Here is a 22284-nt window from a genome sequence, read left to right as displayed (position 1 = left end):
TGCAGGGTGTTTCCATTGCCTTCTACAGAGCCTCACTTGTCCATCAGGTGAATGAGGAGAACAGAACTGATAATGATCTCTTATTTTGAAGTGAAAAATGGAGGTGATCATGCTTTCATGGGGTTGGGTTTATCTCAGCAAAGCCATGGAATAAGTTGCCCTCTGGAAGCAGATGTCACTGCTGACTCTTTGGGGAGCTAATATGACGAGCGTAGACCTGATGCTTGTCTTTCAGATGGATAGGGTTAGGTAAGATGAATCCTACCTGGTGTTGTATACACAGTATTGTGTATCAGCTTCCCCCGTCTTCTAGATGTGCTGCCAGATTGCTGTAAATGCTCGTGCTGTGGTGTGAGACACTCTGGGTTAGGGTCTTCCCCAGCCAAATCCACCAAGAAGAAAAGAGTTTTGTGGTAATCTGAGCACGTAGGTTTATGGGGTGCAGTGAATGTCTCAGGAACGTGGTGTGAGATTTGCCTTTCATAGCTTCAGATGGCAGAACAGTAGGTATCCATCCCTGCAATTGTCACACTTCATCGCTGCAGGGAATAGTCCTGTTCAATGCCACTCTTCCTGACAATACTACCAGTTCAAAGTCAAGGGAGCAAGTCTTAGGCTTGAATGCATTTGCTTCGCAGCTTTGAGAGCAGATTCCTCTGCGTCCAGTAGGTCCCTCTGCTTCAGGACCAGGAATATGATGGTTGGGCTACATGATCTTGGTCTTTTCCAGCCAAAATGATTCTGCGATTCCATGAATACTCTGTCCTAAACTGATGAGCATTGCCTCCCTGGTCTTTATGTAGTTATTTATACTGCTGGCTGGGATTGCAGGTTCCATGGGCAGAGCATTATCTGCTCACACATCAATGAGAGTCCTGCTGTCCCTCTTACAGAGTGGGAAAATGTGAAGATGAACCCGAATTAAGGCTCTTATTCAATGGGGCCCTGGTTGAAACAGACCCATGTCCAGGCATGTTGTGGTGTGGCTGTTTGTTATGGGACATGGGGAAATAATGCCTCGGGGTACAGCCCCATTAGCCTCCCTGGTAGCTCTGATTCAGAAAGGAGGTTAAGCAGTTGCAAACAAAGAATCTTAAGCAAGTGCAAGGAGGGAAATAGCAGTTCCTGGTCAGCATCAACGTATCAGTGGGATTTTATTTAATCACACCTGGCCCTTCAGCCAGCACTTGATCTGACTGATGAGAATTAGAGAACTAAGTGAGGAATGTCTCCTGGAATTCTCAGGTATTTTAGAAAATATTATTAATGTTTTCCAGCCACTCAAGACACTAAAAGCTAAAACAGCACCAGCAGAGGGAGACAAACCCTGTTATCAGACCAGGACCTGTAGGAATCACTGCTTCTTTGTAGGAACCTGATCTGGAAACCTGAAGGAGGAAGACTTGTGGTGAGATGTTGTGTGCCATTAAAGTCTGCATCTGCTTAACAGCATGAAATAAAGATCCAAGAAGTTCTCTTAAATATATTTGTATATATATCCTGGTACCATACTATCTGTTTCCTTGGCCAGAAAAAAAGTTTCTCTTACTTTTGGTTTTTGCACGTGTACGTGCAGTGTGTGTGCATAGGTTACTTTTCAGCTAAAGCACCACAGTTATGTTAACTTTATTTCACATGAGAAATCAGAGCATTTAAACAAGATTTACCCAAATATCCTTGAATTCTACTGATATTTTTCCTTCTTGTTGGTGGAAATCTGCCACCAGACTTTAAAAAAGTAAACATTTAGGCTTGAACACACCAAAATGGTGTTTCCTGGTGAATGGGATAGTTGTGGTTTTCCTCAAGTAAGAAACCAACCGTGGGTAAGGTAGTTCTAATGTCACCTGAAAAGAAACTGCAATCTTGGCAAGAAACTGAAATCATGGCTTACTGGAGGATATATGGAGCAGATTAGTTTCACCACTGAATGGTTATATTTGTGTTTTCTTCACTGGTGAGATAGATGGGGTTTTTGTTTCTCTAGCTGTGTATCTACGAGGATGATTGTCTTGAACCATCGAGCACTGAGAAATGTCCCATTGTTTTTATTGAATATTGCCTGCATTGCTGAGAGGCCAAATGGCTTTTATAGCAAGGGGCTGCCTGCAATGGCAGGAAGTTGTGATGCGTTTTTTAAAAGCAATTCCATTGTCCTTTGCACTGGGAGTGAACTGGTTGGACTGGCACGTGCTGTGGGGTCGGGGAGGAGAGGAGCCCTGTCTGACAAGGTTGGCTGTCAGCTCAGGCTCTGTGAGTGCTGTACTTCTATGGGTTTCCAGCAAAACTCTTGTTGTGAGCAGTGCAGAGCTGTGATGTGTAGGCCCAGGGTTCTGAAACTGGTGTGACCTCATTGCAGCATTTCAATACCTAAAGGGAGCCTACAGAGGGGAGGGGAATCAACTCTTTGAAAGGGTAGATAACAGCAGGACAAGGGGAAATGGTTTGAAGTTGAGGGAGGGGAGATTTAGGTTGGACATCAGGGGGAAATTCTTTACAGAGAGAGTGGTGAGGTGCTGGAACAGCTGCCCAGAGAGGCTGTGGATGCCCCGTCCATCCCTGGAGGTGTTCAGGGCCAGGTTGGATGGGGCCCTGGGCAGCCTGGGCTAGCATTAAATGAGGAGGTTGGTGGCCCTGCATGTGGCAGGGCAGTTGGAGCTTCATCGTCCTTGAGGTCACTTCCAACCCTGGCCATTCTGTGATTCTGTGAAAGGGCCTTGGTCAGGCACGGCTGATGCTGACGGGCATCACTTCCAGACAGGACAGCAGCTGCTTGTGTGGGAGTCCTGCATCTCTTATCTGGAGAAAAGCCACCGCGTAGATGGAGAAATGCCATCTTATAGCATGAACCACGAGAGGAAAACAGGGGGATAAGTATGTAACAATCATTGTTTAATTAATTGTCTAGGTAGAAATAAGGGTGGATGCCTTCAAATACACTGCTGCTATAGATAAAACCGAGAGTAAGAATCTTTGGGAGTGCTCGAGAAGGATTTTTTCTTTCTGTGCTGTGGGTACTCGTGATGACATTGACTGGTGCAAATACATCCTAGTGGGAGACCTTGGGAGATGATCCATCCCCCCTACGCCAAGGTCTGAACCATTCCTGGCAAACCTTTGTCTCAACAGTGACAGGGTCTGCAGCTCCCTGACTAATTTACTCCAGTGCTCACCTGTCCTTCCTCTTAGGAAACTTGTCTAATGCTTGACCTAATTCCTCCTTGCTGCAATTTAAACCCATTATTTCTTGTGTTATACCCAGTGGACGCAGAGAACAATTTATTACCTTCCTATCTGCAACAACCTTTTACATAGTTGAAGGCTGTTATCATGTCTCCCCCTCGGTCTTTTCTTCTCTAGACTAAACAAACCCAATTCTTTCAATCTTTCCTCATAGGTCATGTTTTCTAGACCCCTGATCATTTTTGTTATGGAAATAAACATCCTTTAAATCAAGTTCTGTGAATCAATCTTGTGTAGAAAGGAAGGGAAACAGAGAGGTTAGCGTTAGCATTGGGAACAGGAATCTGGTGGTGAAAGAAGTGAATTTTCGGAGGTCTGTTCAGAGTACAGCCATCCATTCTTCTTTGGGATTTGGAAATATATTGAACACATTTTCTTTCCCTAAGTTTCCTTGGGAAAATCTACACCATATCTGCCACCAGAAGGAAGACAATATACCATTACCACAGTCTATATGGAAAGCAGCCTGTGGAAAAGTATTGGGAAGGATACCAGAGTGAGGGAATGTTGAGTTGTACTGTATGTCCATCACACAGATTTTCTAAAATCTGCTTGCCTGCAGTGATATCAGCGTTTGTTCTCCAACAAGTTGTGTAGGCTGTCCCCAAGGGCAATTTAAAACTGGATCATCACTCTTACTTCTTCAGAAAATTTCCTCTTTTTGTGGCGTCCCATGGGCTGAGTCTTTGGCACTGAAGAATCAAGGAGCTATGGAGACTATTGCCGTTAATGTGAAGACTGGGGGCTGTGAAAGGATCCATAAAAAGTTTCCTGTGCTTATGCTCCTCTTTGTCCTCCAAAGTAGCATGGGCTGGGCTGAAAGCTATTTTGTGTATTTTTCTAGATCCTGGATTGTGGAGGACTAATGCTTCCAGGCAAGCAAAGCCCACAGCATCCTTTTGTTCTTGGGGCATTCAATGGGCAATGCATTGACTCAGCCTTTTACTCAAAGGTAAGTGTGAAGCTGTCGTAAATCCAGATTAAGATCAAAGACACTGCAGCAATATGATGTGAAGCACTCACTCACTCACTCATTATTTATTTATTTATTTATGTATTCTGAAGGCTTTATGCTGGGTTTAGATATCACCTGTCTTTCTTTCCTTGGCCTGTATAAATAGCCAAGCCAGCAGGAGCATCAGACTTTGTGCTTTGGCTAACTTGATTTGTGTGTGCTAATATCTCATCAAGATTCCTTGGTAATGGACGTGAAAACATAGCCTCATTGTTCAGCCTGCAGAACAATGAACCTATAAACGTGGGGCAGAATAAAATTTTATAGAGAGAGCTGGGGGGCCAAGAGCATCTTAAAGTGGAGTGCAATGATGGACTTTGAAAAAGAAGTTTAGGAGGATGTATTACAAGAAAAAGAAACGGAGAAGGACAAGTCTTGGTCCTCGCACGGGAGATGCTATAAAGGCACAAGGTGGGATGTCAGCTGCATGTGGTCCCCATGTGAATGCAAAGTGCTCAGTAGAAAGTGGAAGTAGTTCTCAGGCAGAACTGTATGGAAAGGCCTGTTCTGCAAGGAGACTTCCCAAATGTTCTCTCATCAGAGACAACATTGATTTGACCTGTCAGAGTTGTTAAATTTGAGGCCCTATCTGTGGGCTGAGAGTTCCAAAATTCTTTAGCAAAGGTCCAAAATAAACAAGGTGTGGCGAAGAAAAAATGCTTTTTGCTCCTTGCAGATTACTGGGAATGATCTTCCTTTTTCTGTCCGATCCGATGGTGAAGGCTCCCTTATCTTCCAACAGCCAGACTCGAGAGGATGCATGAGTGCTTCCTCTAAGCAAAGTGGAGGAGGCCAGAGACAATATTTTGTCTGAAGCAAGACACATTTGCTCATGAGATGCCAGTAAGCACATATATTGCAAAAGGAGTTTTGCTGTGATGAGTTTGCTCATCATGATGGAGCTGTTTTGCAGCAATAGCCAATAAAAGATTCTGGTTTTAGAAATTCTTGTTTTTACAACTAAGAAACTCCACTTCCTGTAGCTGGTTACAAACGGTACCGTAACAGAATCACTGCTAGATCAGATTCACCTTTCATACAGACAGGCTTACAGTGTTAGATACAACACCGAAAGCTGTACTTCTGAGGTGGCTTCCATGGAATTTCTCCCATACTGACCCTAAAACCTCAAATGCTTTAATATGTGCTTAGGGCCCTGTAAGACACAGGGCCATCATTAATTAGCAAACACCCTGAGCACATGTTTAATTTTCAGTGTGTACTTTTCTCTCTCAGGGGTTCATAGGATTTAAGGGCTTGAAGTGAACGGGTTTAGGGATATGCTCAAAGATAAGCATGTGTTTAGTTGCTTTCCTGTTCTGTGGCTTTATTTGTTTTTACAGAAATAAGAGAAATGAAAGATCTTATTACAGATCAAACACAAATAAATGTCCAAAACACAGCAGGGAGGCTTGGGTCTTGGTTCAGAGCCCAATGAAGTCAATGGAAAAACACCCCAACACCTCAGTGGACATCAGAGCAGAGTCCTCAGAGGACTGGTGATGAACCCACTGCAGAAACTTGTTGAATGCCTTGTGTTTCTTTGCAAGGTTTCCTTATCTTGTATCCAGATGTTACTAACAAGGGTTTTTATTAGCTGCTGAGAAGTACTAGAGCAGCAGTTTTTCAACTCTTAAAATACATGCATACAAAGATGGGGGAGAAATAGTTTGCAGTAGAGATTGTGCTGTGTTGAACTGCGAGTGTATTTCAAGTTTCCCATTTCTTACCAGTAGAACCATTACTCGATCCCACTGATCTTAAAGTGTTTGCTCTCTTCCTTTCATGGAGTGCAGTGAGGCATGTGAGACAGTTCCTAGGGTGAATGCAGTCTATTTGTAGAGGGAAAAGTTTATACAACAGGAACAGCAGGTTCCTTTGAATAGCATTCATCTTTTTTGCCTTCAGATCTTTAAGTGTAGACAGCAACACCTGAGTTACTCATTTAGCTTCCCCTTTTAGGCATGCAGGGAAATAGCCGCCTTTCAAGAGCAATTTGATGCATTTTCAATGTTCATTTCAGGACATGAGGATGCTGTAGATTTCTCCATTTGATCAGCTGGATTTGCACGTGAATTTTGATCCCATGGCTCTGGCTGAAGCCCTCCTTACTTCTACAGAGACTGTCCCCTCTGCCAGCAGAACCACCTGAGCCATCGGCCGTCACCCAGCAGGGAAGGGATCCTGGGCAGCTTGTCAGGCATGTCCTGGTGGTCACATGTGTGTTCTGCCTCCCAAGAGGAAGAAATTTGGGTTGCAATACCAGAGCTGTGGGACGAGCTTTGCTCAAGCCAGCAAGCAGAGTGCCCACCTAGTCCCTGGAGAGCTGGTAAGCAATTAGCACTTGCTAAGCGGATATTGCTTCATTTTCTGTTATTACTTGTGTTTCCTAGGTCAAACTGACACCGACTGGTCTGCTGTAGCTATATCAGAGCACGTATCCAGAGTCTCTGAAGAGCTGCTAAACTGTAAGGATGTGCAAAACCCATATTACTATGACTGCCTATGTTTGCTAGGTCAAACTGACACTGATCTGCAGAGAAGAGCTATGGGCACACCTTTGTTTTACTTTGGAGGAATATCCTCTATCACTCCAGGCCTTAATTCCTCATCAGTGATGAACTTCTGATGGTATCCACTGACTGTAGCTCTGTGATTTGGTGTGGTGGAAAAGCACAGTCCCGAAGGCACTCTGGAGTTGTAATGTTCTGATATAAGAACCAAAGATACAAAAGTGATATTATTGGCAGCTTAGCTGACTGGGTGAGCCCTACAAAATTCCTTTGATGTTTTAGTCATATTTGATAGGAATAGGGCCAGATTAAAAAAACTCCGGAGTCTTCCAAATCCTAAAATGCAAAAACAAAGCGTTGGACCCTTTCATTTCCTTCACAGTTCAGAGACTGCAAGGAAAATGATTTGAAGCATTTCCTTCTTCTAACACCAAAACAGAGCCTGGCTTTTACATAAAGAGAAAACTATTTCTGTTGAGTGCTGAGAGCCGTGCTTTTCTATCACACCATTTCACAGAACTAGAAGATACAAATCAATGGGGAAATGTGCAGTCAAAGTACTATAATTTCTATATCTGCTTTTCCTATGATTATGATGATAGGACACATCTCTTACTTGCCCCTAGAAGATTTAGTTTTTTCTCCCCAGTCCTTTTCTTATATTTCTGTAGTCCCCTGAATGTAATCTGCTGCCCTGAGTCCCATTAAAAAAAAATCACATTGACTTGAAAGGAAAACGTTCAATTCTTCAATGAGTGGAAAAATACTTCTGTTGTTTAAATGTAAGTAATTAAACTGAGGACTTTCTCCAAAGTAAACCTTTACAATCTAACAACCATCTTTGGCTTTTGCGCCGCATGCAGTTTCTTTTACATTTTTAAATGCATTCCTTGTTTCAGTAAATGACACCAGGCTCACCAGCAGTGACTGAGTGATTAGTTTATCATCCTCTTAGTGCAGCCATCTAGATCTTTAACTCTTTAAGCAGTGGCATTTAAGACTTGAGAACACCCAGGAACACGCCTGAGGCTTTAGGCATTCTCAATTCAAGCAAATCTTGGATATCAGGTGAAAACGAATAAAAGAAAGTAGATGGGCGCACTCTGATAACGCTTTAAACAAGTCAGGTAAGCTAAATTGCAAATAAACAGCAGGCTTTTTAAAGAGGAAGCCAATTCCCCTTTCCTGGGACCACTTGGGTCATCAGGTGTCTGAGCAGCATAAAATTACGTGGAGAAAATCTCCCGGCCTACAAAGGGAGCAAAGGATGACAGTGCATTTCCCAAGGCTGTGGACTGTGGGGCAGGGATTTTTGCTGGATTTACTGCTCGTTTCTTATGGTACAGTCAAAACAACCATTTTACAACAGTCCTGGTTGTAACAAGTGTATATGAGCTGAAACATACTGCACTGATGCCCTGTGCTGTAATCATGTCCACGCAGAGCTGCGCAACGCCTGGCAGCAACAAGAGCCTTCGGAGAAGGAAGGGCCTCTTCTTACTTCAGAGCAGAAAGGTGGGGGTGGACTTTCAGACAGAGGGAAAGGACTGACCTGTGGGCTGCTGACCAGCTGTGCCTGCTGCTCGGCATCGTGGATCTGCACCTATCATCCGATCCTGCTCAGTAACGTGAGCCACATCACCATGTGTGCCCTCTGCCATGGGAGGCACGGAGCTGCTCGCCCCGTGAAGGCCAAGTGCTCTGGGGTCTCTGTAGCTGGGTAGAGCCAGGACTATGGGAATGCAGCAACAGCACTGAGCCCAGAGCTCAGCTTTTAGTTATTTATTTTATTTTTAAAAATGCTTTTGGAGTTTCGTCCGCTGCCTGTGGTCGGTTGTTCTGTTTTGTTTTCTTTTGTTTTGTTTTGTTTGCAGGCTGGACTTGGAGTTTTGCTTTTTGGGGAGAAAGGAGTTTTTGCCCAGCAGGGCAGAATGAGCCTGTGTGGATGCTGCTCAGCGAGATAAATTCTCTGCGTCCTGAAGAATGTTGAGTGGATTGGGAGCTACCTCTGAGAGAGCAGAGCTGTGCTCCTGCAAGCACAGACCAGTTAGGTCTCCAGTTTTCTGGTGACTGTTCTGTTGCCTGCAGGCTGCAGCCATTCTCAACACTGTAAATACCTCCAGACATCTGCTTCAAACATGCTTCCCCACCAGAAGCTATGATGAAGGTGATCCAGTCATGCCTTCTGTTTCATGGTTCCTCCTCTGTGGTTGCCTCATTTGGGGCTCTTGGTGGCTTGCCAACAGGGGAACCTCTGAAAAAAGGAGTCACTGCTGTTTTGTGATTCGGATCAGCATTTGGATCCACTGTCCCTGCCTCAAGTCAACACTAAACTCTAAACTCTCTTCACTTCTTCATTTTATCCTCCGTTCTCCAACCATGTGTCTTAATCCACTTAATTTCCTCCTTGGAGTCCTTCAAGTCCCAAACCCACTCAGCCCCATGCATCCTTGCCATGCTCGGCCTGCTCCGAAATGGATGCAGCACAACCCCCTGCCCCGCTTTGCCTCTGCGCCTCCTCAGGGACGTGCACAGAGGTGGGAAGAGGCAGCAGTCAGCAGGGCAGACGTGGGATGAGCAGGAATGTGGGGTGAGACCGAAGAGATCCTCGGGGAAATTGCTGCAGCTGCATTGTTCTGCCTTTTGTGACTCAAAGTGCTGCACCAGTGTGCCCAGGTGGCTGGTGCTGTGAAGTATGAGTGTCACACCGAGTGTGGGCACAACACAAATGGAAAATGCTGCTTTAAACTCTTATCTTAAGCCTTCTGTTCAACACCCGAGCTCGAAGCCTGCATCCTTGCAGGTCTGTGATGCTGTGCACCTGCCGGCTGCATCGCTCAGAGCTGTCTTTGCAGAGCAGCACAAGCTGTTGTGACACCTTGGTGCCTTTGGCTTCGCTCCCATTTTCTAGAATTGCACTTGGCCTTGCTTTGGCCCTCTGCCCAGCCTGAATTCGCCTTCTTGGTTTTCACTTATTTCCCATATCACTTTTCTCTCCTGCTTCTCCTCGGGGATCTGGCTGCAAACCCTTGTGCCCAGGTGGGTGTGCAGCCCCTCCCTCCCTGGGTCCCTTCATTTGTAAGGCAGAGACATGGGATGTTTGCAGTTTTTATTCCTTCTTCAAACTGAATTTTAGATAGCTCTCCTAAATGTCTTTCTTCTCTCTTTTCCTGGAACAGTCCCCCAGTTTTATTTCTCCGTGAGCTGTCTAGGTACTGGTATTTTAAAAATAGAACAAGTAGACCTTGCAAATGGCCCTGATTAAGAAGCCTGGTTTGCCTGTGGGATCAGACACACACGGTACACACATACAGCTCTGGTTTGCCCACATCGTTTGGATAAGGTACCAGAGAGCACAGACCTGCAGGTCAAGGAGTTGGCCTCCCTTCAGTCCATGGGCCGTGTGGCTACCCATCTCTGGAAAATGCTGGAAACCCACCTCAGACAACAGTGTGTTTAGTTCCTCCTTTCCAGGCATGTTCACTTTTGCTTCTTTCTTACAGGGAAGATTTTGCTTCCGTCTCCCAGCAATGTCTCCCTTCTGCTCTTCTTCTCAAGCCAGTGCGACACAAGGAGAGCCAACCCCGGTCATTCTTCAGGCGCTGAGTGGTGAGGATGTCCCTCTGTGATGGTGTATGGGGCAGTGCATACCCTGATAGCAGCAAAACTGTTGTTTCATGGGCCATAAACAAGAGCTTACACAACAGTCCTGTGTCACGTAGCTCTCCTGGTGTTCTCACAGGGACGGGAGCTTGACTAAAATGCTGTGAGAGCCTTCTGTGTGCTGGGCTGGTTGTGGCACTGGGTGGCACTGATCTATTGGGTGGCAAGCAGCCCACAGCAGGAGGGATGGATCCCTGGAGGTGATCTTTAAGGTCCCTTCCAACCTGAGCCATTCAGTGATTCTATGTCTTGTTCAGAACTGACGTGTGGTTTTGCTTCATTTCTGAGGATGCTTCAAAGTGCTCTCCTACCCAGATGGAGACTCTGACATGCCTTTAATTCTAATCTTCTCCTTTCCTCATTTTTTTTTAATCACCCTTCACAGTTAAGCATATAATTAGCCACTTGGATAAAGTAGGCTTGTGGTGTCACAGAGCCACAAAGCTGAACCTAGACCTTCTGAAGTCCAAATCAACTCCTGCATCATCAGACCTGCCTTCCTCTAGGCACGCCAGCACTTGCAGCATGGCCCAGAACCTCTTGCCTTTGAACTTCCCAGCTTTAGGCTGCTGAGTCAACGTCTGTGTGTGATGGAAGCAGAAGGGGGAAACAGGTAATTGCTTAGGGAAGAAAAAGCCAAAAATGAAACCATGCCTTGCTGACGTTGACACAGGTTCTGCTCCTGCTCGGGTGCTTTTGGGGAATAGATTTTTAGGAGAGAATGTGGTGGGCTTTGATTCTGCTTACGGGTGTCGTCTCAGAGCCAAAGAGGACAGAGCAGTAAGTAAGAACACCTCTACCTCGAAAATAAACCCGGAGAACACCTCACTCCTTAGCTCACTTCATCAATAATAAAATGGTCTTGTTGCACTGCAGTGATGTAGGTCCTGCTAAAAAGTTATCGTCAGGAAGGACTGGAAGTACTTCTAGCTCCTTCCTTCCCATCTACCTGTCTCAGAAGGACTAAACTTGTAGGGTCCTTGGAGTGAACTGTGTTGTCCTGACAAACATGTTGCACTAACATGGATTGCTTTGCACTAGAGTAAGCCACTGAGGTCCCTAGTGAAGACCTTACTGCACTTAGCATGTTTTAGCCAAGTGTGATGGATTTGTGTTTATGTGTTCGTGTGTGTTTATATACACATGCAGGGCTATAAAAGTACGTGGGATACTGAGTTGAAGTAGGACAGAACTACCAGAGCCAATATAACCTGCAGCCTCATTTAGATGCCTGTGGAGAAGCAGCCTTTCTTCCTGAAGTGATTTTTCTCGTCACATGTCTGTGGGAAGCTGATGCTCTCATTCACTATGTAGGCCTATTTGATGAGAACTTTCTATGAATGGCCCTTGGTCTGCTCATGGTGAGCACTTAGTCACCTGGCAGGTGGTGCAAATGAGCCCCACCAGCCTCCCGTGGCTGGAGATGGAAGCCACAAGCCATGCCCTTGTTCTCCACCTCCAGTCAGATGGGAATCCCTAAAAGGATTTCTCCTCTCTGATTTCAGGAGAGGACATTCACAGTCATGAGTCTGAAATTCATAGCTGTGCTGACATTTCCAGGCACTTATGATAATGCTCACTGCTAAACTCCTCTGCTGCTGCTGAAAACCAAATAGAACGTGCTCAGAGCAAACTCACCTAGCAAATTCAAGCACGTCCTCCTAGAATTACTTTTGCAGCAGTTGTCCTGCTCTGCTTATTTATGCCTTGTGCTAGCATTTGAAATCATTAAAGCTATAATTAATTGATCATTAATATCAGTGCTGGTGACACCGAAGTGGTGTGGATGCTGAGGGAGATGCCAGCATTGCGGTGTTCTCAAAACGTATTTGTGGCTCAAGCAATCTGAAATGAGCCTTCATCTCTTATGGCCTTACGGTGTTCCTTAGGAGAACGATGGTCTTGTGGATGCTCATCCCTGGAGGTGTTCAAGGCCAGGTTGGGTGGCCCTGGGCAGCCTCATCTGGTGTCTGTGTAGTTTATGGCAACCCTGCCTGTGGTATGGGGGCTGGAACTGGATGGTCTTTGGTGGTGATGGGTTGGCAGTTGGACCTCAAAGATCACCTTGGAGGTCTTTTCCAACCTTAGTGATTGTATGATTCTGTGAATACATTCCTCACCTTCTGGAGGTCCCTCTCACATCTCAAGGATGAGGCTTTGATCGAATGGGAAGCAAACGTAGGCTAAAAGCAATGATTATTTCCAGAACGTGCATGAGAATATGGATATTCCTCTTGTAACAGTGATCAAGAAAACCAATCACTGTACAAATGATTCTGTAATGCATGGCTTCAGTCACAGATTCCTAGCATTGTTGGAGTTGGAAGGGGCCCTTAAAGGTCATCATGTTCAACTCCTCTGCAGTGCACAGGGACACCCACACCTCCATCAGTGCTCAGAGCCCCATCCAGCCTGCCTTTGTGTGTCTGCAGGGATGGGGCATCCACTGCCTCTCCAGGCAACCTGTGTTTGTAGCACAAGTCAGGAGACTTTCCATAACATACCATTAAGATGGCTTTAGCTTTATTTTGTGATTTGTATTGCTGAAGCACTTCCCCAGGACCCAGGCCTCCTAGTTTCCATGCACTGCCCAAGAATGTCAGCAGGGACAGCACTGAACTGAAGGGGCCTTGAATTGTAACTGGAGCAGATGGACGATGCATGTACAAAAAGTAAGGGGTGAAATTCCCAGGTTTGCTCAGTCTGAATGTTCTCCCTGCATGGGATAGTCGTCCTTTTTGTGGACTTTGCAAAACGATAAAAATCAGCCTTAAAACTTAAGAATAGAGGAAAGTAAAGCTGGAGTGAACTCCAAGCTGGGCCTGATCCTGTGTTCCAGGAGAGGTCTGGCTTTCTCTTCTCAAGAAAAGGCAGGAAGCACTGGTGGGACAGGCCAGCTCTGAAGCATTCAGAGCAATAACAAAAATCTCAGTGTGGCAATAAAAGCTGTTCCCTTCACCACTGGAGCAGCTGTGCTTGTTTCCATCGGCTGCGTTCAGGCTCTTCAGAGAGGAGCTGCTTTGGAAAATGTAATCCCTCGGAGTTGTTTGTTCAGTGTCTTTGCTTTAATGGACCAGCTTAGGCATTTGAAAGGAAGGGGTAGGAGGGAGTCGATCTTAGCACACTTATGGGCATCCCTTCCTGTAATTCATGTCATTACAACTTCTCTGACATAACTTTATTTACTTATTTACGGCTTTAGGCTTGTTTCTGCTCAAGCACAAATCTGATGAGACAAGGGTGTTTTTTTCAGGGGGGGGTTGATTTTTTCTTTCTTTTCCCAAGGCAGGTTGTTTGCCCAAAAGGTGCAGCTGCTCTAAAAATAACACAGGGTACAAGTACTGGTTTGGGGAGGTCTCTCTCTGCCCAAGTCCAGAGGCATCTCCCAGACTGCTGCCATGAGTGGAGGAGTTTGTCTTGTAAACAGAGCTGGCCTCATTTCTAGAGGTGCTGAATACTGGAAATTAGGAAACATTTCTTTTCGGAAAGAGCAGAGCTGCAGTGGCACAGCTGCCCGTGGAGTGGTGGGGTCACCATCCCTGGAGGTGTCCCAGGAGTGGCACTGAGGGAGGTGGGCATGGTGGGCTGGGTGGGGCTGGGGATCTCAGAGGCTTTTTCAACCTGAATGATTCTGTGATTCTGTCACCCACAGTGCCTGCTGCTAAGTCCTGAGCACACGAAACCAGGAAGCAGAGCAGATGTTAGCAGCTGGGATTGTATCAGGAATACTTCTGGGCTACTCTGAGATCATGGGGTTGAAATGAGAACAATAACTGCAAGCAGAGCTGGGCACCAGGGGTCCAGGACCTGCCAGCTCCTGGGCTTCTCACCACCACCAGAAAACATGACCTGAGGTCTGTACATGCACAACTCACCTCTGTCCTCTGGCTGTTCTTTGCAAGGTGACGTTCCCAATGAATCACAGAATCATTCAGGTTGGAGAAGACCTTTAAGATCCCCACCCCACCTCTCCATGCCCACTGCCCACATCTCTCAGTGCCACATCTCCCTGGCTCTGGAACAGCTCTGGGACGGTGCCCCCACCACTCCATGGACAGCTGTGCCACTGCAGCACTGCTCTTTTGGAAGAAATGCTTCCTGAGAGCCAACCTGAAATATCCAATGAAGTGGTTCTCAGCTCAGAGACGAGCAGTCTTGCTTCCAATCCTGGAAGGTTTTCACAGAGGTAGAATTGCCCCAGTACGGCTGGGACCGGATCACAGGGAAGAACCTGAGCCACTCTCCCCACCACCGCGAGATGTGATGCGTGGTGAGGTGTGTCTCATATGGAGCACAGACGTAACGTTCTCTATTTTTGATTTGCTGGATCTTTAAAACATACAATGTTGTATCTACCGCTGAATTAAGCAGTGTTTGCTTTTCAAACCTTCCACATTTGTATTTTTAGCTCCATTTTGGCATTCACTTTTTTTGGTTGGAATATATAACACACTCAGTTATTTAGCGTGCCTGGACCGAGTTCAGCCTATGTGTAACTCCACGGGCTGGAGCAGAAGCTACGTTCAAGGTGAATTACTCTCTATGGGGCTAAGGAAATACAGCTTCTGTAGAAACGCATTTCAGCTCCCTCAGTAAATGCTACACTATTTCCATCCATGGTTATTCCGCTGTGGTTTGGGTTATGTATTTACATTTTACGGAATAAATACTACAGCTTTCCCCATGACTAACACTTCTTAGTAACCAATAAGCTACTCAAATACACCACTGCCTCCTACAAGAGCCTAAACCACAGTGCTCTCCACGGGCTTGCTGTCCCCAGCTGGCCACCTCCTCGTGCAGAGCCATGGTTAACCAGCATTACATAAGTCACTTTTTGGATCCCTCTTATCATAGCATCCTAGAATGGCCTGGGTTGCAGAGGAGCACAGTGCTCATCCAGCTCCAACCCCTGCTGTGTGCAGGTCGCCAACCAGCAGCCCAGGCTGCCCAGAGCCACATCCAGCCTGGCCTTGAATGCCTGCAGGGATGGGGCATCCACAGCCTCCTTGGGCAGAGGACACGGGACAGCTTCGTCGTGAAGGCGCTGGATGCTGTGGGACTGATTTCCTCATCGATAAACATTGCCAGCTCCTCCAATCCTACCAAAATCTGAGCGAGGTCCTCAGGGAAAGGGTGACGGCTGAGTGCTGCTCCCACACAGAGGGATGGGTTGCTCTGCCAAACCCAGAGGTCTGTTTTAAGAGCAGTGCTGTACAGGCCCTTGCACAAACTTTGTTTTTAGGTGGGGATATTTTCAATGAAAATGTTATTTAACTTTAAAAAGTTGCACAGCAGCTACTCCAGAAATTGTTTTCCCTTGTTAAGAATAACGCACAGTGTGATACATTAGAAATGGCGATGGCAATATTTCACAAATTGTGATGGATTCATAGCCCAAATACCTTGCTAACAGATGTTTCTTTTAAACTCGGAGTGGTATAGGAATAACTCAGAGATATTACAGTGTCAGCACTGCCTTTTATCTGCGTGCGCCCTTTCGGTGACATCCCCAGGCTTTTGTAATGCGTGGGTCAGGCCTGAGCTAGAAAAAGTGAAATATTAAAGGAAGTCGTGTCTGGTTGTGTGAGCTGTGGGGCAGCGTCAGGAAGGTGATGAGTGCTGCCCCAGTCCTGCCGTGTGCCTGGGCACGGCAGTTCGGTGCTTTGTGGGAACATGCAGGGTTATGCTCACAGTTCTGAGCCTGCTCACAGTTCATCTGTGAACTGAGCCTTCAGTTGCACCAAGGGAGGTTCGGGTTGGATATTAGGAAACATTTCTTCTTTGGAGGAGTGGTGAGGTGCTGGCACAGCTGCCCAGCAGTGGTGGGGGTGGAGGTGTCCCAGAGCCATGGAGATGTGGCACTGAGGGATGTGGGCAGTGGGATGGCGGGGTGGTTGGGGTTGGGCTCGGGGATCTTGGAGGTCTTCTCCAACCTGAATGACTCTGTGATTCTATGAGGAGTTCCTGTGGCCAACCCTCTGACTGTGTCTTTTGGTCCTTTAATCTCACTAACTCTTCTATCTGTAGGCGGTGGTTTGTCCAACCCAGGAGGGCAAAGGGACGATATCTTAACACTCTGGAGGAGCTCTCTTTCTGTACCATGGGATTGTTCAGTCTGCTTGTGGCATCCCACCACTCTTCATCAGGGCTCCCACCCCAGGAGCTGCCCTCTGCAGACCACCCCATTGCTCCCAGCCGATACAGTGACCAACCCCTCCATCCCCACGCCCTGCTAGGGAACAGCTTTGAGCCCTGGGCTTTCAACTCAGCCTCAAATCTGGCCGTCATTGAAACCTTTGGCCATGCTGGGACTGAACCATGAGGTTCAGGAGAAGAAGCATTCTTTTGGGTGTCCCTATTGGTACCGTACTGCAGACACACGTCCTCGTGGGGTCAGGGAACCCGGCTCGGAGGGAATGAGCTTTATTCCCGAGGAAAGGGAGAGAAAACTCCGACCGCAGGTGGGAACCGAAGGCAGAGAGCAGGGTTACCGCAGCCCCTCGGGGACGCGTCCCGGGGGATGCACCTGAGCGGGGCCAAACCGGAGGGGGGGGGTTAGGGGGGGTGGCATCACGGTGCCGCCCACCTGAGCTCAGCCCCGCGGACCCCTCCCCGCCCGACCGCAGCGCTCCGCCGCCTCCCCCCTCCCCGGAGGGAGAACCAGGCGCGGGCGGCGGGGCGGGTCGGGCCGTCCCCCGCGGGGCCGGGCCGGGCCGGGCGGGGGCGGGCCGGGGGCGGCGGGCCGGGCCGAGCCGGGCCGGGGGGGGGACGGGGAAAGGAGGGGGGGTGAGCGGCTCCACGTGACTGCGGGGCCGGGAGAAAACCGGGGCCGGCGGCGGCGGCGGCCGCACTGCGCCCGGGCGGCGATCGCGGGAGGCGCTCGGCAGCCGCTGCCCCGGAGGCTTTCGGCGCGCTGGGTCCGCGCTGGCTCTCCAGAATCATGGACTGTGCTGATATGCCTTGCTTGCTGTCAGTGAGTACAGCCCTCTTCTTCCTCGCCTTGGCTTTTTAGTTATTATTTTTTTATACCGATTCTTTGATTCTTTTTTAATTTTTTGCCTTTTTAAAAAAATTTCCTTCCTTTTTTTTTTTTTTTTTTTTTTTCCTTGCTTTCTTCTTTTTTAACTTTATTTTTGTCTCCGCGTCCCGCAGCGGGATTCGAACCCTCAGCCGGATTCGAACCCGCAGCCCCGCGCCCCGCCGCGCCGCGCGCCCCTTCCCGCAGCCCCGCAGCGGCCGCGATGCCCCGGGAGCCGTCCTGTCCCCGCTGGCTCCTTCTCATCTCGCTTTGCCATGTATTTTTTTTGTATTTTTCAACTTTCTTCGGAAGAGGAGGAGGAGAGGAGGGGTGGGGGTGGGGGGGGGGCTCGCTTCTCATCCTGACTTTCCTTGTCGTTTGTTGTTGCGTTTTTTACACCCCAGAGACACCATGATTCCTGGTAACCGAATGCTGATGGTCATCCTACTATGCCAAGTCCTGCTGGGAGGTACCAACCATGCTAGCCTGATCCCCAAGACCGGCAGGAAGAAAGTCGCAGAGCTTCAGGGACAAGCCGGATCCGGACGCCGCTCTGCCCAAAGCCATGAACTCTTGCGGGGTTTCGAAACGACTCTGCTGCAGATGTTTGGGCTGCGAAGGCGGCCCCAGCCCAGCAAATCAGCCGTCATCCCCAGTTACATGCTGGATCTCTACCGACTCCAGTCCGGAGAAGAGGAGGAGAGCCTCCAGGAGATCAGCCTGCAATACCCCGAGCGATCGACCAGCCGGGCCAACACCGTGAGGAGCTTCCACCATGAAGGTCAGTGATGGGAGGAGGGAAATTCCCAGCCCCGGCAGCGCTCGGGAGCTCACCGATGCGTTTAGGAGCGGCTTGTGCCCGCCTCTTCGCTTTTTACGGGAGGAAAAACGCTCCCGACGCGTGCGGTTTGCGGGTGACAGCGTGCTGCCGGGCTGTTTTCCAGCATCCCGTGGCTGTTTCAGGGTGTTGGAGCACGTTGACGACTTTGTCCCTCGGTCCCTGTGCCACGGGATCATTGCTGGGCTCGCGTGGATTTAATGCATCCGTTGCGGGAGCGAATGAGGGCGGGAGGTCGCCCACCCCCGCAGTGTTTCTTTTGAACTTCCAAAGCGATCGCTGCCTGGTTTTGCTCTTAAGGAAAAAAAAAACCCACAAAACTTCCCCCCCAAAAAACCCCTCCTCGAATTTAATACTTACAGCTGCGTGTTTATAAGGTTTATTCAATAGGCCCTTGTAATCTGATCCAAATGTTTCCTAGCGGATGTTTCTTTTCCAAAGTAAATCTGAATTATTAATCCAGCCGCATCATTACGGCTTTGGAATTTGCTTCGCTTTCTCCCCCTGCGCCCCGTAACAAGGCAGCTCTGTGCTCCCCTCTGCTTCGGAGCCCCAGGGGGGAAAGCAAAAGGGGAAAAACCTCCTCCGAAGTGGGAGAGAGGCGTAGGGAAGGGGTCAGAGTGCGGAGGGAGAGCGCACGGCACCGGGACCGCTCGGACTCGGGTTGGGATGCACGGGGTAATCGAGCCAGGCAGGTGAATGCAGGCTGGAACGGCGCCGGGGCCGTGGCTGTGTGCCCCGAGGCTGACGCGCTCCCGTTTCATTCTTTTGTCCCGTTTTCCCCCTTCCCTGCACCCATTCAGAGCACCTGGAGAGCGTCCCGGGTCCCAGCGAAGCGCCGCGGATCCGCTTCGTCTTCAACCTCAGCAGCGTGCCGGACAACGAGGTGATCTCGTCGGCGGAGCTGCGGCTGTACCGGGAGCAGGTGGAGGAGCCGAGCGCGGCGTGGGAGAGGGGCTTCCACCGGATAAACATTTACGAAGTGATGAAGCCGCTGTCGGAGCGCTCGCAGGCCATTACGCGCCTGTTGGACACGCGGTTGGTGCACCACAACGTGACGCGCTGGGAGACCTTTGATGTGAGCCCAGCCGTGATCCGGTGGACCAAGGACAAGCAGCCGAACCACGGGCTGGTGATCGAGGTGACCCACCTCCACCAGGCACAGACTCATCAGGGCAAACACGTCAGGATTAGCCGATCTTTACCTCAAGGGCACGCTGGGGACTGGGCGCAGCTCAGGCCGCTCCTGGTCACTTTCGGGCACGACGGGCGAGGCCACGCGCTGACCCGCAGGGCCCGCCGCAGCCCCAAGCACCAACGTTCCCGCAAGAACAAAAAAAACTGCCGCCGCCACGCTCTCTATGTGGATTTCAGCGACGTGGGTTGGAACGATTGGATCGTGGCCCCCCCGGGCTACCAGGCGTTTTACTGCCACGGGGACTGCCCCTTCCCTCTGGCCGACCACCTCAACTCCACCAACCACGCCATCGTGCAGACGTTGGTCAACTCCGTCAACTCCAGCATCCCCAAGGCCTGCTGCGTGCCCACGGAGCTGAGCGCCATCTCCATGCTCTACCTGGATGAGTATGACAAGGTGGTGCTGAAAAACTACCAGGAGATGGTGGTGGAGGGGTGCGGGTGCCGCTGACCCCTTCCCTCCCCTCCCCTCCTCTCTCCCTCCCGTCCCACCCCAGAACTGCTTGCTCTAGCTGGACTCTTCCTCTAAACTAAACGTTCACCTTGACCTTATTTATGACTTTATGTGCAAATGTTTTTTGACAATAATGATCATATATTTTGACAAAATATATTTATAACTACGTATTAAAAGAGAAAAAAATAAAATGAGTCATTATTTTAAAGGTAAACGCATTTTGTGTCTCACCTCTTGGGGTGCTGCTGGCCCGGAGCGCAGCAGGGAATGTATCTGTTCTCCTCCTCTCTCCTTTCCCTCTTTTCCTCCCTCCTTTCTTTCCCTCTCCCTTCCCCCCCCTCCTCCACCCCATAGTCTTTGCCAATCTCGGTGTCTCTGTTTCTCACCGAGGTACCGTGGAGCCCCGGTGCTGAGGAGCACCTCACTGGACAGTCAGCTGGGAATAGAGCCCACCTTGCTCACCTGGCCCCAGTGTTTGCAAAGCCACCCACCAAAATTGCATTTGAAAAGAAGGTGAAGGTTTACCTGAGGGCTATATGCTAAACCCGATGGGTTTTAAACCCTTTGTCCATCTTCAGGATTCCCCAGGTTTTAAAACTGTTAACATTCCCTCCCCCTCCCTTCCCAATCTCTTTTCCCCTCCCCACTGGAGATTGGGAAGCTTCAAAGGTTTGCACGGGGCCTTTGAAGATCAAATCGCCCCATTACAATGCCAAAAAAAACCCCAACAAAAAACGAAAGATATCTGGAGCAGTTAAATATGTGTTAGCTAATAGCTACCTGCGCTGCGTCCTCCCCAAATTGCTTCCGAGCAGGAAGGGGATCAGAGCCAAACAGGTACAGTGGGGGCTTGGATGCTGTGGTCAGAGCCTGTTTGGGGGGGAGTGGTGGCACGGGGGGGGGGCGGACCCCCTGCAGCCATTGGGAGAATGGAAAGGAGGGCAGCAGCAGAGGTGGGGGGGGGGGGGGGGGTGATGCATTTTTTTTTTTTTTAATTTTTTTTTAAATTTGTTTTCTTTCTTTCTTTTCTTTTAATTGATTGAAGCTCTCCAACCCTCTGAAAGGGGCGGCTTAGCCGAAACCAATAAAAAAGCAGCCGGGAAAGCTTGCCAAAAGCTTTGGCTCCCTGAGGAGTGCAGGTGGAGAGAGGAGATGGGAGCCAGGGGGGAAGCAGCACGGCCCTGCAGTTCTCTTGGAAACAACAAAAACACCCCAACAACCGCCCTTCCAACCTCCCGTGCTCCCCTCTGTCCCCCTCACTGCATCGCTGATGGAGGGGCTGTGGGCGCTTTGCGCCTGCCCACACTGCGGTGTCCCTGCATGGCTCTGCGTGGGGGTTCGTGGGGTGTGTAGGGTGTGTGGGGCCGCAGTGATCGCTGCCGGGCCCCCCCTCGGCCCGGAGCTGACACTCTCATTCCTGCCTTTAAGAAGGGAAATGCGTGGCCCGGGGCACCGGCGACCTGCTGCCTCCCCTTTGATGCCTGCATATCAGACATAGCTGTGCCAAAGAAGGAATTTCATTTTGAAGTGGCATCAGCTAAAGGCAAGCGCCTTTCAGCTGCCTGACAGGGCAATTACACAGCTCCCACCTCCCCGTGATAACCCCACTGTGGGACAGGGGAAGGAAGGGGCTCAGCCCCATCACCCCGCAGCACCGCGGCTGGAGAAAATCCCTCTGCTTTTCCTCAAGGGATAAAAAAAAAAAAGTTCTTGAGGCCTCTCCCAGGTTTGTCTCCTCCTGCTCTCATCCATCCTGGTTTATCCCACCCCTGGCAGTGTGATGGAGCCATGGAGCACGAGTGGCTCTGGGATTCAGCTCGTTCCCGTTGCGGCTACATGAGGAGAAGCCTCCAACTGCTTTGCTGCATTCCTGCTGCTTTATGGGTCTGCTTGCTTTGGTGTTGGTTTTTGCATTGTGTTTCGATGACGAAAGCAGAGCCTCAGCCCTGCAGAGGCACCTGCACGTCCAATAGGTGCTGTGAGGGGAGATGTTGTCCCAGTGCTGTGCAGCCTTGGAGAGCTTTTCGTTTGCTTTGATCCTACACAGCCTGTCCTGCTCCCAAACTGTAGGGAACTGCTGTTTTTTTTTTAATCTTTCTTTCTTTGTTTCTCTTTTTATTGTTAAATCAAGACATTTCGATTCAGTAACTTTTTAAAGAATCTGACCCACGGGTATGGACTGCTTGTCGGTGACAAAATACTCGTGGATGCATTGAGCAGCTGAGTCAGTGAGGCACATTTGAACTCCTGCATGCAACACAAAGTGTGTGCAGGGGCTGAGGATTCCCCTTCCCGTGTGCCTGCATCCCTCTGTCCCCAGGAAAGCACAGCAAAATG

General features: G+C 49.1%; 1 protein-coding gene and 1 long non-coding RNA gene across 12 annotated transcripts in view; both read left to right on the top strand.

Annotated features, from left to right (window-relative positions):
• LOC116234611 (uncharacterized) overlaps positions 1 to 17110 on the top strand; it is a 151251-nt gene extending 134141 nt beyond the window's left edge. For 7 of the 10 annotated variants that reach the window (XR_016467193.1, XR_016467195.1, XR_016467194.1 and 4 more), the window contains 2 exons: positions 4088 to 4195; positions 6282 to 17110. This is a non-coding gene — a long non-coding RNA (uncharacterized LOC116234611). The remainder of the gene's footprint in view (positions 1 to 4087; positions 4196 to 6281) is intronic. The other 3 variants (XR_016467196.1, XR_016467198.1, XR_016467200.1) reach the window with 3 other exon arrangements.
• Positions 17111 to 17252: 142 nt separating this feature from the next.
• Positions 17253 to 20152, top strand: BMP4 (bone morphogenetic protein 4). Of its 2 annotated transcripts, none has more exons than XM_031602349.2 (3): positions 17253 to 17410; positions 17860 to 18236; positions 19097 to 20152. In XM_031602349.2, exons 2-3 carry the CDS (start codon positions 17867 to 17869, stop codon positions 19939 to 19941), a joined length of 1215 nt encoding a protein of 404 aa, XP_031458209.2. In that variant the 5' UTR covers positions 17253 to 17410; positions 17860 to 17866; the 3' UTR covers positions 19942 to 20152. The 2 variants fall into 2 exon arrangements, with proteins under 2 accessions (XP_031458209.2, XP_089998087.1); XM_090141961.1 differs by lacking the exon at positions 17253 to 17410 and adding an exon at positions 17540 to 17732.
• Positions 20153 to 22284: the final 2132 nt, after the last annotated feature.

The sequence above is a fragment of the Phasianus colchicus genome, chromosome 5 (genome assembly GCF_987193195.1).
Source record: "Phasianus colchicus chromosome 5, bPhaCol1.hap1.1, whole genome shotgun sequence".
Taxonomy (NCBI): Eukaryota; Metazoa; Chordata; class Aves; order Galliformes; family Phasianidae; genus Phasianus; species Phasianus colchicus.
Note: the sequence above shows the minus strand (reverse complement) of the source record. Positions and strands in the feature narration are given on the sequence as shown.